The sequence below is a fragment of the Phoenix dactylifera genome, chromosome 18 (assembly GCF_051530095.1).
Source record: "Phoenix dactylifera cultivar Ajwa chromosome 18, Ajwa_hap1_PhDact_Kaust_v1.1, whole genome shotgun sequence".
Classification (NCBI taxonomy): domain Eukaryota; kingdom Viridiplantae; phylum Streptophyta; class Magnoliopsida; order Arecales; family Arecaceae; genus Phoenix; species Phoenix dactylifera.
Window position 1 is genome coordinate 18,369,037 of NC_143207.1, and position 17,951 is coordinate 18,386,987.

The window sequence follows — 17,951 nt, forward strand, 5'->3', positions numbered from 1 at the left end:
ACTCACACCCGAGTCTGCACCCACACTTGTACCTCTACCTACTTTTGGTAGGTAAGGCTTGGAAACCTTGCTTATTGTTTACATAAACTTATGCAATCATGGAAGAACCTGTCTTACCTTTTGGGTAACTACCCTATTTGCCAAGTAGCCTATGCTATGAGTGTTGGCATAGTCCTTGCATCAAATAGAGTAAACACCATAAACCATAATAAGCCCTTTATTTTTTGGTCTATTCTACATTACCCGCCAAAGTCCAAACAATTATTTTTTGCTCTAGACTAAGGCTTTGTTTCATTCCTGAATAATCTGGTATAAGCTTGAATAAGGTCCACTTATCCACATTTGTTCTGCCGAACAACTTTTTTGGCACCATAATGAGGCAGAACGAGGGAGGGGTATTTTTGGTATTTCAGAAAATCTGAAAAGCAATTTTTAGGTACTTATTCCTCCTTAACCCAAAGAAAAAATTGTTTTGAGTCTATAGTTTTGTCTGCTTGAAGGAATTCAGAGTACCATAGGTTGTTTGTTTATTTCAAACATCTGTGGAGTACCAAAAAGAAGTTGATCAGAGGGGCAAAAGGGGGATTTTAAAAAATGCTACTCCCTTCTTCCTCTTAACTTGGGAAATGTGCTCTCATAAAATGGTAGAACAGTTCAATTCCCAATTTATCTCTTTTTGCACCAAATTATTTTTTATTCCGCTTAACGAGTCAAAGTATTTCCACAGTTAAAATGGAGCTTCTGGGTTTTGCTAAGTATGACCTGTACACACAGGTAGTGGGCCATCCCTATGTTTTGCAATGAAAATTAGGGTTCTTTTTTTCTCATCCCCACTATCCGTTGATTATGAATTTTCACTAATTGATGAGTACTTGCCTCCAGAAGAAGGATTCATGTGACGTGGGATGTGGATGCATTCCTGCATGGAATTTTTTTAAATTCAGCTCTGAAATCAATATCGGTTCTCACAACATTATCAGATTCAAACATTAACCTTTTTTTACAGAAGAGAATCAGAGCGATCCTAAATCTAAATTTCGCTTGATTCCTCTATCTTATCTTTCTATAGATCTTCCAACTTGTGTTGTATTTATTATTGCCTTTTTTTTAGCAAAAGCATTAATGGCTATTAGAAGGGTAGTTCTATAGATGCATATGTTGACCATGTATAGTGGAATTGCATCTAGTTTCCATGTTACATTTAAGAGATCCTAGCAAGTTCCGCACTGGTTGATGTTTGATATGATCCACCGTTTTCTTTAAAGATGAAACAAGTAGTTTAAAAACTTCATATTGTATTGGCTTGCCAGTCTGAGATGCAAAATGAAAATATTTCTTCTATATACGGTGAAACTAGAAAAATGAAAGTGATGAATGTTGAATCCAAGCTTGAGTACAGTAAGCAATCAAATTTAAGAGCTGATTAAGATGGTTTACTGATGATATTGAATTTCATGGATGTCCCTACTATATAGAGGATTGGAGGTATATGTGGTCTCAAAATTAATGCATGACTTTGGTGAAGTTGGAAGCGGATACAATTTCTTTAAGAAGGATATAGGTTTTTGATTGGAAACCATAAAATAGAAGCCCAAACAATTGAAATAGGTGTAGTTATGGGTTTAGCAAAATAAATTCTGCTATTCATACTACATATGAAGGGAATTTATTTACTATAAGCAAGGACCAAGGCAAGGTCTACATACTGGCTCGTACCACCTTGTACTGGTGAGGCACCATTATGGTATCGCGGTTTGGTTTAGTCTATAAGCCAAACCAGTCCATATAGATTTGGAAAGAACGGAACTGCCCATACCATCCAATACTGACTCATACCACCTGGTTTTGGTCATTATCATGGTTGGATTGGAGGTATACGAGGTCTCAAAATTAATGCATGACTTTGGTGAAGTTGGAAGCGGATGCAATTTCTTTAAGAAGGATATAGGTTTTAGATTGGAAACCATAAAATAGAAGCCCAGACAATTGAAATAGGTGTAGTTATGGGTTTAGCAAAATAAATTCTGCTATTCATACTACATATGAAGGGAATTTATTTACTGTAAGCAAGGACCAAGGCAAGGTCTACGTACTGGCTCATACCACCTTGTACTGGTGAGGCACCGTTATGGTATCGCGGTTTGGTTTAGTCTATAAGCCAAACCAGTCCATTTAGATTTGGAAAGAACGGAACTGCCCATACCATCCAATACTGACTCATACCACCTGGTTTTGGTCATTACAATGGTTGGGATTTAGAAAACAAGTATTGGAAGTTTGTGTTGGTATGGGGTGCATACTATGCTGTGCCAACCAAACTGTTCCAAATTGTTAATGTACCAATACGGTTCCCAATACCGGTTTTATGGTCCTTGGGCCAAGGTGTCACAGCCGTTTTGATTGACGAGGCCTGGCAGGTGCTGCAGCATGTTGGTCTACAACAGCCATGCCATGCTAGGTGTGTGCTGACCAAGGTTAGTATTAGTACCAGGCACTGTACTAGCAAAGTACCGAGTTGGTATGTTACGGACACATAGTATATTGGTTTGTGTCAGTCAGTGACTGTTACACCCATATTCAAATTTTTATTTTATAATTTTATTATTTTTTATGATTTTCTAGGGCATGTTTGGAATTGTTTATTGTTTTTGTGTTTTTGTTTCCCTAGAACTAAGTGAAATACCACATTGAGCTTGTTGTTGGAGATAGCATTTGCACTGAAGTTTGCTTCTATTTTCACTTTTTTGAAAGAAATAAGTATCTGCCGCTACAAGCTCTAAAGGCTTTACAAAGAAAGGGTTTATCTTCATCATATGTATTTGTTCAGTCTAGTTTCTTCCTTGATTTTTGGAAAAAAATTGAAAACACAGAGCAGTATCAAATGAGCACTTAGGTTCTGGTGGCCTTAAACACACCCAAAATATAAGTAAAAACTGCTAAAAAAGACAACAAGTGCATGCATCTCCCCCCCAGCATGCTGCTATTTTTTGTTCTCGACTATCCTAATTATTTTTAATTTCATTTTACCCAAAAATACATTTTTTAATGAAACAATAAGTGGTAAAAAAGCTTTCTTCACCAATGCATAGATCATGGTAAGATATACAATGTATAAAGAAACATGCCAAACCACAAAATTTTGGCACAATTTCCTCTTTTTTTAATTTTGGGCCACTTTCTGCATGAAAAACGATAAGTAGTTGAAGAGTGGAGATCTGTTTGTGGCTTGAAACAGGATGTAGTGGTGGGGGATCCCCTTACTAGCTAACTCTGTCCCTCAAATCTCTCTCCCTCCGAAGTCAAGGAGGGAACAAAGGATAAAAATGGTCGGGAGACTGTTTGTCTCATACATCTGACAGGATGCAGGAGAGCCGGCTGGTGTCAGTCGTTACCAGTCTAGTTCTGCCACAGAACTAGATCGCATTTTGTGCTGGTTCCTGGCTGGGTCGGCACAATACAGCTTGGTTAGGGCTGGTCTAGCCACATGCCTAGCATCAGCATGTGCACATGCCCGTGGGCACCGGTGCTTGCTCCTCAATCTTTGACTGCGAGTATGCTTGATCAAATTTCACCTACCTAGTCTTTTCATTTAAAATTATAAGAAAGCATTATTAGTAATAATAATAATTTATCACTATTCTAAGTGGCATTTTTCCAAGGAAAAAATGTTCAATAAATGTTTGCATATGTAGGCCAAAGCATGTCAATGCATTGTATAGCATATACTTGTAAAATATGGCTCAATATTACTACATGGGTTAGTTGCGCAGGCTACTTTTTGAAGCAAGAGTGATGGCTTTATTGCAAAGTATGCAATCTAATTTGTTTTTTTGGGCTACTTTAAATGTGACCTCTGAACATAAATTTGAATGATAATAATACACTTTGCTAGCCTTACTTTGGCATCTTTTATAGCATATGCCTAAGCTTCCTTTTTTTAATTCTTTTGTTTCAACTATTACCTACCAGAATTTGCTACCTTTGAGTTTTTCTTTATCTTGTAGTTAATTTGTAGTTTTCCTTTCAAAAGCATTGTTAGCTTGAGCTGGTATCTTGTCTTTGGCTTTCTTGCTTTCTCTCTATGATTATATATTTATTTCAGATCATTGATGTGCTGAAGAGAAAAATATGATGCATATATAAGTAGTTGGCTTATGCTTTTTGTTTCTGTTTTATATGCACTGCTTAAGTATTTTCTCATTCAGATGTCAAGGAAATTCGTGGCATTGGCTTGCAAATATCAAAGCTTGAGAGTGTAGACATATCAAGACAAGGTATTGTGCAAGTATAATGCTTTTTGATCTTATCATATGTTTACAAAATATTATTGCAAATTCTTGATATAATCGTGTTTTTACAGTTTCAGAAAAGGAGGATATTTGGAAGCCTATCTGCTATATTTGCAGCTTCTAGACTAATCATTCTAATATCATATCCTGTAGCTATGTTTTAATCTGAAATATAAGCTCAAGGGAGCTGTCTCAACGATTCTTTTCCTTTTTGATACTATAGGCAATCTCAGAACCTTATCACCTGTTATTTTGTCATTTATAGATAAGAAAAATGTGGGTCAACAAAGGGGGACATGCACCTTTGCCTTTAGTTGATCCCAATTAATAGTCGATAGCCTCACCGGCCAATAAATGAGAAAATGAATGAAATTGAAGCAGTACGTAAAGTTTGAACTGGAATAATAAAAAAAGAAGCATTGGACCTTGTCCTGATTGGACCGGATTGAGTTCGATTGACCGTCCTTCTTGTCTAACCTTTTCAGAAGCCTAGAAATTTGTCAACTTCAAATTTTCAGCAGAATGACAGAACTTTTGAGATTTTATTAAGCTTAAATTTGCTTTTAAAGACCTCTTTTGGCAATATACATTGACTGGTAAGAGATATTATTGACGCAGCATGTTCTTTGGAGTTTCATGGTCTATTCAGCTCCGTTGTAATTGCATCCTATAAGAAATAGAAAACATTTATCAAGAGCAGTATCGATGAAGCTAGCCCCTATTCTTTGGACATCATAACAGTAAGAATAGAGATTGTCCTGTCTTAAACAGGGAATCAAAATTTGTGATTATTGTCGAGAATCCAGAATTTCCAGTTCCAACTTGCAATATTGGTTCAGTTCTCTAACCTAGAAGTTTGATAAAACTTGTTATTAGCCCGCAAATGTCAAGCATCTTTTCTTCTTAGTTACTTCTTAAAAGCTATTGCTGTTTTCATGATATTCAACTATTTTGTAACCAAGCCTTCTCCATCTTTTTCTTTGAATCATTACACAAAGGGAAAATAGCCTTTAGCTTATTGATCAGGCTCCAACAGTTATTCTAAATCAATAATCATTCACAATTGATCATTTATTTGTTTTAGCATTATGATTCTTCAATATACCTTTCCTACTATATAGTGACTTGTAAGTTCCTTGGGTAAAAAGGACAAGTTGTTTGGTATGAAGAAATCTTTTGTTTTACTAGTGGTAAACTTCCGCAAATGATTCCTTTCATTTGCTAAAGTTTCATGCCAATTGCAAGCTCGCAAGTACTTATATCTTTTAGTTTTTTTAGTTACACTTCTTGAGTTTTTTAGTTTGAAAGCACTATAAGGTACCTAATATTGGACCTAAAAAGGGTGGGGGTTATTATTTCAAGCATAAGGTAGTAATGGCATATGCAAGGTATGCCGTACTGGTACCAGTTCGAACCGGTTCCTAACCGGTCTGTTGCCTATAGTCGCGTGGTTCCTAGTGCTCGTGGGCGTGCATACCGTACCGTACCGGTCAGAGGCCGAACCGGTACGGTACGTGCTGAACTGGCCGGTACGGGCCGGTGGGCATATGTAACATATTGTCTTTTGATTGCTCTGTGAGCTATTTTTCCAAATTATATGATGCACTCAGGTATTACCTTATAAACTATAAATCACGACAAAAAAATATTATGATTTAGAGAAGTGCTAAAATATTCCATTCAAAAGAGGGTACGTTCAGCTGCTACTTCTATTATCTAGGCATCCATGCAACATCGCAATGAAAAGACATAAAAAAGGGAAAAATCTCAACAGCAATGGAACTATTAAGTCATGACAAATATATTGTAAAGGTGTAGTTTTTAGCAACATCTATTAACCATAATGCATATGACACGAGTTGGCATTTGGTGGAACAAGGTTGGGTACTGTTTTTTTGTATGTGTGTTCTGAATCCAAATCTGAGCCGGTAAGAGCAGAGAGAGCAGAGATCTGATTTCAGGACCCAAACCTAACCCGATAGCTTATTGAATCTATTTTTCAGATGCAAACCCTACATTTTGGGCCAGTTTTGGATGGGGTTTAGTTAAACACCGCCCCCCCCCCCCTCCCCCCCCTCTCTCTTCCTTCCCAAAACAAACACACTTGCACACAGACACATTACGTACATTCATCTACAGACGTCCACACACATGTATGCATGCGATCTGCTTTTCTTGTTATAAACATTGGCGCTAGATCTTAGTTTGAGAGTTCGGTAGAGCTGTAATAGTGGGATCCATTCATCCATCATCCATGTGTATATGTATATGCACATGCGCGTGTGAATGTGCCCATTTTGATCCCATAACTTATTCCAGCCAAAACTCTGAAACTGCTACAAACTTCATTCCATCAATCCATCCATGTATGTGTATATGTATATGCACATTCGTGTTTGCACGTGCGCATTTTGGCCCCATAACTCATTCCATTAAAAACTCTAAAACTGAACCAGTACTAGGTTGGGGCTTAAAGCTGAAACTGAAACTTTGGTTTGGAGTGTACACACATGCATGAGCGCATGCAAACTTGTATGCATATATGCTTATGTGCATGTATTTTGGCCCCACAACACATTCTATCCAAAACTTCAAAACCAATATTTTTTTGGTTGGAACCAAAATCTGAAACTGAAACTTTTGGTTTTGGTGTTTTGAGTAAACCCTTGGAGAAATTTTCTGGCCCTTTTTAGGTAAACAAAAAAATATTACTAGTCCATTAATGCTGATTGATGTTTGGCCCTCTGCTAAAACAGTTGGAATCTATCATAATATTTGATTCATTTGTCCTGGATAGAAGGTGCTTTATAACATCTCTAGTGTCATAAACAATTGATTCTGGACTCCAGGAAGCCTTAGAATCCTAATATCTGGACGCAACCTCTATGACTGACTTTAATTCCAAAGTATTTATGTTTGCATGTATGTCTGTATATATTGTGACTTCAGAGTTCAGACTCAAGTCCTGTGTCAATGGCAGTATCATAACATGTAATAACTATGGCAGCTTCTCATGAAAATGATAATTCCTTCATCCAATGTCCAATTCGAGTACTTAAAATAAGTTTTCGGTCTGTGCAGGTTTTGACATTGAAATCCAAACTATGCCTTTTATGGTCTAACAATTTCTTAGGTGCTGCAAATTGAGGGCAGACTACTCATGAAAATTAAAAGCCACACATGCTAATTTGGTCTAGTTTTGCCTTGGGTGCTGTTTGTTCAAGAAATCAATAAGCTCAAACTTCGCATCATATTCTATTGGTTTGAGCTAGTTCTGTGCCTTTTTTATTTTCCTGCTTTTTATTGAAAAAAAAGTTGGTCCAAATAAGCACACATTATTTATTTTATTTTATTTTATTCTTTGGGGGGTGGGTTGTTATGCTGATTTTGTCAATAATTGCTCTTCTTGTTACTGCTGATTCACTGCCTTTGAAGGGCACGAGGAGAATACACTTGAATCATGGCTCACATCTTCATCTGAAAAGATCAAAACACAATGCAAAAGAATCCCCTCTTCAGTCAAACAGGACACTGGAGGTAAATGGCAGTCACTTAACTCATGGAGCATGTCATTTCACATAAATGATTTTGTTTATGTTAATACGAGTATATGCTCAAAATTTTACAGTCATTTTTGTTGTCTTTTTCATCTTCTTTTATTTGGAGTTTTCCTATATGTGTGTATAGAGTTCATCTGCTATCTTTGGTCTCAATCCTACCATCCAAAATCATTGATGGACACTTCATATAGGAGGACATTGATTATTACATACATCAGAAAAAACTATTTTGAAACAAAAAATCATCTATTTTGGAGATCATTTGCCTATGCATCAAGTGGTCTAAAAATATACTGTTTTAATGGCTCGATATGATGTTTTGCATGATTGATAGTTAGGAAGCATCCGGAACTTTTGAATTTTGGTACATACATGTTTTATGATATGTAGACCATGATCAAGGGTGTTGATTTTTTGATTTGCATGACTTATGATATAGTTTGCCACACATACACTATCACAACTATTGATGATTGTGCTTATTTGATGTATGGGTAGGAGGTTTCCAAAAGACGTGGTTTTTGGTCCATTGATAGTTTTTATGATTCGCTATTTAGAATGTACATTGTTGATAATGAGTTGGTAGGTTTGAGGCCTCAATCCTTCCGAAGGGAGAGTAAGCTGACCAAGATTTGTCGTCTTGGTATCGGATCCTGTAATGGTGCTACACTAGCACTGTGTCAGTATGGTATGATACGGTACGAAATTTTTTCGGCGTACTGAGTGTCAGTACACCACCCATACTAGGTGCAGATACCGAACTGGTACGGTATGGTATACCCTACATTGCCTGGTTCGAGCCGGTACACGAGGCCGACTATATGTGTGTGGTTTTTCTTCCTGATCTAGGGCAGTTGATAAATTATTTTTGTTTTGTCACAGAGGTATTGGTGGCTGATGCGGAATGCCAATCAAAGTGCAGAAATTATGAGCATTCGAAGTCAATTTATACTAATGGGACAGGTTCTTGTCCATCAGAAATAAATCTTGGCAGTTCTAGATCTCATGAAAATAGAACTTCAACATTGCCACCATTATGTTATCTTGATATAGATGTTGTAAAGAGTCTCCCTCAGGAAATAATTTCAGAAATGAATGATATGTACAAGGGAGAGTTATGTGCTTTTTTGGAGAAACATGAAGAGGACGGCAGAGGAAATGCCCATTTGTCTACCAAATCCACAGCAGAAGAAAATGATACCATTTCGGCAGCAAGTTATCAAAGAGTAAATTGTGATACCAGCAGAGACATGACTGTTGGACATATTGACCCTGTAAAACTGAATTCAAGTGCAAGAAATGAAGGCAAACAGCCATTATGTTATCCTGCTGTTTCCATGTCTAATCTTGCATTTGAAAGTAAGGTCAGTCCTTTGGCCTAATGGAATTGCATAGTTTGTTAATATAGGTAAAATTTTTGTTTTATCTTTAATTTTTCCCCTTATATCATTTTAAAAAAAACATTATTGGATTTAATTTCACTCTGCAAATATGTCACCTATCTTATCCGCTTTTTGTAACAATGTTGGATCAGTTTCCAGCGGTCTGTACTCACTTTGTTGCTTATCCCGGATGATATATCTAGCATCAAAACTCTCTCATTTTTTACGGAGAAAGAAGGGCAAATTATTTTTCCTGGTTCATGCGTAGCAACTTGTGTCCTTGATCTAGGTTACTGACAATTGAATTTGTAAATCTCTTCTGATTAAACCATTTGAGATTTGAAAGCTCTTCAAGTATTTTGCCAGCTTCGTTTCACTCCAACTTTGCTTTATTTTTTTATTTGGATTTTACATTATTTAATAATTGTACATATAATCACTTTTTGTTTGATGTAATCATGATTGATACCTCTCAATAGAAGCTATTTAGAATCTGTTCAACTTTTATATTGTGTTTTTTAAGTTTCAGAATTTATGCTAAATCTTAATTCTATTTCTGTAAGTTACGTGATTAAGCCACACTATGAAAATTTTTTCTAGACTAGAATTCTTGTGGGGTTTTAATGTTAGAAAATTCTTAACATGTCTTCTTTAAACTTTGCCTAATATGTTTCTAGCTGGAACCTACTTTCATTTTTATGGAATTTCTGGATTTTACTTTCGTAAAATCTTGATACTTATTTAGCATGTTCTTTTTACAAAGAAACTATCTTGATCTGGATTTCTGCTTTTTCGTTTTGTGCATTTAGTCACTAGTGTCTGCCACCACAGAGGCATTTTTGGCTGGTTATTCAATCTTCAGAAACTACTTGTTATTTTTTACGATGATAGAGACAATGTACATTAGTTTTGTTTGAAAATGCATGTATTAAAATGTACACAGTATGCTGTATCGGTGGTCATAACTTATTAATGGGTTACCATCACGTGATACTTTATTCCATCATAATCTCTGCTTTTGTTTAATTTCACCAGGTTTTAAATCCAGAAGCGAATGAATTTACCGCAGGGGTATGTCTCTTCTGTTTTAGAATTTCTATATTTTCATTATACATATATATGACACATTATTGAATTGGCTATTTCTAGAAGAGTATGACAAGGACACCTTGCAAAGTTCAGTCAGCACATGCTTCATGCTCAAGATCTGATGATTTACAGATGAGAACGACAAATCTGATAGATTTGATGCCTAATTCTTTAACTCAGGCAGATGCTTCGGTTCTAGAACAGTTACCTGAAGATTTGAAGGCTGATATTATTGAGTCACTTCCTGCACACAGAGCAGTAAATTCTGTGGGAAATGATCCTATTGGTTTTGTTCGTGCATTCCCGAACAATGTAGGAGTTCAGAATTTAGAATATCCGAAGACCCATCTTTGGTTAGAAAGTCCTCCAAAATGGGTTGTGATGTTCCAGACTAGCAATTGTTTGATTTTGAACATTATTGCTGAACTGTATACCAAATCCAGGGCAAATGGCCTTCTATCTTCCACTTTCCAGTCCATGTTTTCTTTCCTTCCTTTAACATCTGAATCGTGCAGTGAGGAGTGGGATGAAACACTTTCCAGCTTGTGTGAACTTCTTACACAATATGTCAATTTAAAGATTGAATCAGATATTGAGGAGCTCTACAATTGCTTTTGTTTTCTGAAAAGGTATATTCACGGTGATCATTACTTCTCTGAGTATGAATCATTTACAATGCTTGGATTTTCTTTATTGAACTATCTTCTCCGGCAGGAGCTATGATCAGCTGTTTCCCTTTGCTTGTCTTCATATAATTTTTTAAGTTTCCTATGTCAACATCTTTTTCTTGTTTTCATATGGCTGGTTGAAACTAAGCTTTTAAATCCAGTGGGACAGGGCTGTCTTGGTTCAAACCAACCCATCCTGATTTGATGCCTATTAATATTAAAAAAGCTATCAAGTTTTCCCTCTCTTCTGATTAGACGTTATTGGTTGATGCAGGTGTTCTTCAATGTCGAATTTGTTGTTAGAAGTATACAGTAATGTACTTCCTCTGCTTCAGGTATTGTTCAGAAGTTTCAACTTTCTATGATTGTAGTATAAAGTGAGTTTAAGTACACTTTATCAAATGGTGTTAAGATTCTAGATGTATTCATGACGGTGTTTTTAGTTTGCTATGCTATTAGGCCTCTTTTTCACTTCTTTGCATCTATCTGTTGCTTGGCATATCATTTTTGGCCTTTCTTGGAGCCTGTATGTGACATTATGGTATAACAGCCTTTGACATATCACTTGGCCTTGATGAGAGTAATAAAACCAAGTTCATTATATAGGTAGAAGGGACTGCACAGTCTGCTATGGTGACTCTGTCCCTACATCATCTCCATCCCTGCTTCGTCTTTCAGTTCCCTTTTTTCTTTTCCTCTTACTGTGTATTACTTCTCGTTTCCTTCTGCATTTATATTCTATATCCTCTTTATTTTACTTTAGTTAGTCATCAATTAAAGGTTTGTTATTGTTTGTTTATTGGTTAGATTTTACAGACAGATCTGGTGCTATCATGTGCGTTTAAATCGGTACATAGCATCCATAGCATCTGAGCGCCAATGCTCATCTTTCTATAATATTTCATGCCTCTATTGTTCCTGTTCCTATCAAATTTTTGTTTGTTGTTTTTACCTGATTGCTTCATTCTTCTTTTCATTTTGTTCCTATGAGATCAACATGGATATCACTTTTGGTTTATTCAAGTCATTAGTGCTGTCATGAAATGGATACGGTCCTGTACCCGCTCACAATCCAGCTAAGATTCAAGCTGCCAAGTATTGTATCTTTATCAAGAATAGAAACTGCCTGGCAGCTCCAGCTGTTTGCATATGCTTGTTGCAGAAATCTCCATGAGATTCATATGCTCCTTGAAATGTGGAAATCAGTACCTTTTTGTACTACACCCATGTCTCCTATTTCTGTGATATTTATGTTTCTCTTAGTGATCCCTTGGTTCTCATCCACTAGCCAATGCATGCCCTTGAATCACGTCAGTGCTTCAGGTGCTTATTAATATAAAAGCTCTGTATATTTTAAATTAATGAAATCATATTGGACAAGGACAATGAACTTCTAAAGCATGTATAATCCTTGTAAGTTATTGCCATGAAGAAGACTGTAGTTAATGAAGTCGTATTTCCTCCATTTGAAATTCTTAAACATTCCAGAAAATTTTATATTTGATTGGTAGTATATTGTAATCACCAAAAACTTAATTTCTTTATAATATGGTACGGTTCTTGGACATGTATCAGAATTGTACCAACATGTTTGTGCTGTGCAATACTAGTTTTAGCCCAATTATCCTACTGAGACATGTTTCAAATCTGCAGTCAGGAAATGTTGCACCCTTGTTTCACTCGCTGTGTTACTTTTGTCTGCAAATTATGCCCCAGCTTATGGATTTTGTAGTAATTTCCTAGATGTTTTAAAAGACCACCAAGCACTATAAAATTAATTATCCAGTAGATAGGAAAAGACGTAAACTGTGTAGATGCAAACCTCTTGGCTATTAGATGTATCTATATTCTTCTCTCTGCCTTTTGGAGATGCAATGTGGACTACATTTTGGAGGGCCCTATGGTAGAACCAGTTACTTCCTAGAAAAACAACCTACACACACACACAGAGAGAGAGAGAGAGAGAGAGAGAGAGAGAGAGAGAGAGAGAGAGAGAGAGGTGATCCCCAGGTAGCAGGACTTATGACACCTAGCAGAAAACTGAGTTTTGTTCATGTTGATTTTTGACCAAGCCGAGTTCCAAGTAATATAAATGCTTGTCCCTAATCTTGAACGGATTTGGGTTCTCTTCTGTGCTGACAGGTTATCTCCTAAGTCAAATGGTAAATGGAGCTGTTCCTCATCTTGATCAAGCACCTGTATCTATTCTGGATTTTTTCAGCCAACTATCAAGTGCTTCTCCCTCTTAGTCTATCATGACCATCTCACATGATAGATTATAGCAGCAATAATCTCCTTTTTTTAATTTTTTTCTTGTTGCAAGCTCATGCAAAATAAAGAAGAAATAAGAGGAAAGGAAATCTATGTTTGAGATGAAACTGAGCACATTAAAATTGGTATCAGGTACCTGATCAACTTTCTGCAAGTACTTGTTAAAATTTTCGGACGTACGTTTTTCTTTCTTCTCCTTCTGTAATCACAATTTTTTTTTTGTGTGTGTGTCTGTGTGTGTGTTGGGGCCGGCGGGGAGGGGGAGGGGTGTTGGAGAGAGGGCCTAGATATAGCAGTCTTTCGAATGGCCATTTGGAGCTCTCAAATTGGTACACTTAATGGACAAAAAAGACATTGTTCGTATACCTCTGCTTGCAATATTGCAGTCCAATACCCAGTAATAACTTTGATAGCATCTACAGAATTCCATTTTCAAGCACCTTAGCATTGATCTTATAGTTCTGTGGTGCTGTAATTGTCCTCAATTTTTTAATTAAGGCGGTTTATGTCATAGCTAGAAAAACCTAATTGATTTCCTTGGATAATCTTGCCAGCCCTCAAAATGCTTATAGTATCTTGACAGAAGTAATGTTTAGCATCCCAGCAAACTGGATACAATGTAGAGAATCTATCTGGATGAGTATCATTTTGGTTGACAGAGCACTTTGTTAATCTCAGTGTATAACCTTCCTCAGTTAAAATTCTCTTGAACAAATAACTGATTCAGCCAATCAGTGGTAATCATTGGGAATTTTTTTCCTGAAAATAGACCTAAAACCCTCCTTGATATCCTACTGCTCCTGGCTATAGAATCATCTCTTTTAAAGACATTTGATATGAGCTAGCGAAAATTATTAAGCCATAAATTTTAAACTTTCAATGAGATTTTTTTTTCTAATCAGGAAAACTTATGTGATATATAAACATTATTGTGCAACGTTAGTTTTTACGTGCCTTTTTCAGTTCATTATTAGACATTATTTTGGTTTTAATTTGATATCTAGCTTAATACAGACTCTGCAACATTTTGTCTAGTGGTTGCTGAATGCATTTCCTAAATATTGCCCCTTTTTTCCTTTCTATTGAACTGATTTTTGGCATGTGGATGCTCCATTTAGCAAATTTGATAAATTTAACTTCATCTGATGTTACTTCTAATATCAGGCTTCTGTGAGTGAGAATTATGGAGGAATATTGAAGCTTTAAGCTAATGGTACATCAGCCTATGTTGTTCCACAAGTATATACCAGTCTAACAGCTGTAGCTGGGAGAAGTGAGTCATGCAGAATGTTACAATTGCTTGTGTTTTCCCCCATTATCTCTGATAGTGTTAAAAGTGAGCGATATGCTGGAAATTTTGACATTTGGCGGATAAATGTTAGGATGACATGAAACTTGAGAAATACCCATCACTAATCTCCACTCTGATGAGGATTCGTCACATAGGGAGGCCGATCCTGCAGGCGCCTGGACTGTTACTTCTCATGTAAATAAATTAGTGGCTATTGAGTTTTTTTTTTTTTTTTTCCTTTTTTTCTTTTTGTCTTTCGGCGGATGCAGAGGCTAATGCGTTTATAGAGTGCCAATTGTTCCTGTTCTGTTTGTCATATAATTATTCTTTTATGATTATGTTAAGTATGTTCCACATAATATTGCTTGATACAAGACAGTTGTTTATCTTCATTTTTATTTTGTTTCATAGATATCTGTGAGGTAATATTTCCTGGTGAAACTCAAATCTGCTTCTTTTATTTAATAGGAAAAAAAAAGTTTCGAGTTGTGCAATTTTATGGCATAAACGTGAGAAAGGGCCACGCAAAATATTATAAAGAACAAGAGTTTGCCAAAAAAAACTTCCCATACTTGTAACAAACTTTTTGGTTAAGATGAACATATTTCTTAAACAAAAAAGTTGATTGGTTTTCAAACATAGGAGATGGACATCATCTTCTATGCATACATATAATATATATATATATATATATATATATATATATATATATATATATATGTACACATATGTATCTGTACACATATGTACACATATGTACACGTACACATATATGTACACATATGTACACGTACACATATATGTACACATATATATATATGTATATATATTTGTTTTTAGGTGGGTGGAGCGGTTATACAAGTCTTTGTTAAGTTAGAATTTCTATTCGGAGTGTCAAAGCCGCACGATTTTTGCGGAGGGGCTTACTCGGTCTTCCGCCTAAAAGTATAAAGGATCGAAGCACCATAAACTAATTTAGTCAAATTTACGGCTTTTCCTAAAAAAATAAATCTTTGGCTTTTGAGTAGTTTCATTCCTTTTGGACTTCATTTCCATGAGATTTGTAGATGATTGCTTGCTAACTACAAGGGCGTATTTGGTAGAAAAAGATTTCGTTTCGGGGAAATGTGTTTGCATTAAGTTTTAAGAAATCTCGGCAGAGAACTAACACGTCATGGAGAGAGTGCAACAAGCACAGAAGTTTACTAGCGAGCTGTGCCATTGCCGCGGTGGGAGAGGGAGGTCTTGAGACAACCTCAAATTCATACACACAGAAAAAACCTGAAGAGCCTGCTTCTCAGCTTGTTTCAGCTCATTTGCGTCCCTGCCTCTTCCCGGTCGCTAGCTCTTCAAAAATTAGGGCTCACCACTGAAATAACAATAACAAAAACTAGTAGAAGCCGCAGCATTAGGAGTTACTAACTCAGTAATCGAATTTGGAAATAAAAGGATAAGCGTATCCCTTATTTACAGTTCTATGGCATGGAAAATTGGGAAGCCGAAAAATGAATATCTTGATACCTCAACCCAACATTATACTATCCAATAAATATATCCCAAACATTTCCACTACATTAGGATTCTTATCCAACCCAATGTTACACGATTCACAATATCTAACCCAACTATACTAAAATCTAAATTTAGCTAAAGATGGTCTTAGCATGGGAAATATAGAGAACTGATTGCATTAGGTTAGGCTTTCCTCAACTTGGATACAACCTGCTTGAGCAGCCACTACTGACTCCTGACGTTTAGCAAAATAAAACTGAAACGAGACTGAATTGGGCCAATAATTTCCACCATTGTCATTATAATAAAGAAATAACAGTGTTGGGTGAGATGTTCGTTACTGAGGGGATATCCGTATTATTGGAATTTTGTCTGCTGTAATACGTATAATTGCAGCCTTGCGGATTAGAAAAATAAGAAAAACATTAATATATCTGTATTATTTGAAAAGAATCACAAAAATAATTCCATTCTTTGATTTAATAAAGGAAAACGTACGTGTCACTCGTAAGACATTTGATGTTACATGCAAATGATAAATCTTGCTGACTTGTAAGCTTGCACCCAAAGTTAAATAGCTGCTTAGTTTAGGCGTCCCATATCAGAAAGACTTCTTTGATGGGAATTTGTCATTTGACTTGGTAAGCGCCAAAATTTTTTGGGAGCAAGACGTTATTATAAGGTTGTTGGGAAGTCGCATGATCCAAAACTTCTAAACTTTCCCAAAGGGAGTTGTTGTGGAAGAGTTGTTGATCTGTTATCATACAATTAATATATAGCAGTTGGTGGCTCTAGTCAGGCCACCATAGCTAAAGATTAGATGAAAAAAAATCTATAGCAAAGACTCCTTGTGCTGTACATATAGATGTTGAATTAGTGCAGATTATATTTATTTCAATTTTCTCTTTTCTTCCTTTTATTACACAATCTATTTAAAAACAATTGATGATCATGCTTGTAAATCTCAATTTTCTAGACATCAAGCTAGGGCCAAAAAAATTTGGAGAGCTAGTAGATATGGTGTAAGTTGGTGCAGATGGCATGCGGATCATTAGATGCAAAACAAAGTGCATGCACTCCTTTAAAATTTCTTATAGATTTACTTGATGCAGGCAATTTATCTGTAGTTGCTTTTAGAACCTATATAAGATGGGAAGTCGCACCGGATTTGTGGGGTCAGTTCCTATCTTCATCTTTTTATTTTTTATGAATGGTTTGGATGCATAAAACTCCAAGCATTTTAAAATTATTATCGAGTGAGTCAAATATATGGTAGTTGAGACTCTCTCTTACCACTAAACATTGTAGAAGTGAAAAAAATAAGACAAGCTCTTAAGATAATTTAGTCTAATGGAACCAATAGCTTTCTTTGATCAGGTCTTACTAGCCACCAACTCTATTTCCTTTTTCCACTTGCTCTTAACAGAACCAAATTACTCTCAAGTTTTCTTTCATATGAGGGTCATGACATCACTTAAGCACCTAAAGCATATGGGATTCTTGATTGCTGACCAAGTCCCCATCATCTTCACCAATTTATCTGGCTTGACCATCATTAAGCCATTTCCTTATGTTATATTTTTATTGATTTATAGATTAATTTTTGTGCAGTTTAGCTCCTAATATTTTTCATACTTGCATATATACTATTCCCCATCCTCTTTATATGTACATAAAAATCCTTGTAAAGTGCTCCATTTCTACAAATTGGCCATTGCTCTATTCATACTAATGCATGGCACGATGTACATGATGTAGAAGGTGATACAATCATACAAAGATGGGGAAATATATGGAACAGCATACATTCTGACTTCGTCCCTACCTACCAAACACCACCAACCCGACATACTTGCCTTATAATTTTTAAGTTTTTGGTGAGCACCTCT

At 36.0% G+C, this 17,951-nt stretch overlaps 1 protein-coding gene across 5 annotated transcripts in view; it reads left to right on the forward strand.

Annotated features, from left to right (window-relative positions):
- REV1 (DNA-directed DNA polymerase) overlaps nucleotides 1-14,909 on the forward strand; it is a 36,086-nt gene extending 21,177 nt beyond the window's left edge. For 2 of the 5 annotated variants that reach the window (XM_039119122.3, XM_088714629.2), the window contains exons 17-23: nucleotides 4,206-4,274; nucleotides 7,725-7,826; nucleotides 8,732-9,213; nucleotides 10,267-10,302; nucleotides 10,381-10,949; nucleotides 11,263-11,323; nucleotides 14,424-14,909. In XM_039119122.3, the coding sequence (XP_038975050.2) occupies nucleotides 4,206-4,274; nucleotides 7,725-7,826; nucleotides 8,732-9,213; nucleotides 10,267-10,302; nucleotides 10,381-10,949; nucleotides 11,263-11,323; nucleotides 14,424-14,465 (1,361 nt within the window). In that variant the 3' untranslated portion in view covers nucleotides 14,466-14,909. Of the gene's footprint in view, nucleotides 1-4,205; nucleotides 4,275-7,724; nucleotides 7,827-8,731; nucleotides 9,258-10,266; nucleotides 10,303-10,380; nucleotides 10,950-11,262; nucleotides 11,324-14,423 lie in introns of all 5 variants that reach the window. The other 3 variants (XR_005508410.3, XR_015974772.2, XM_039119123.3) reach the window with 3 other exon arrangements.
- The last annotated feature ends 3,042 nt before the right edge of the window (nucleotides 14,910-17,951 follow it).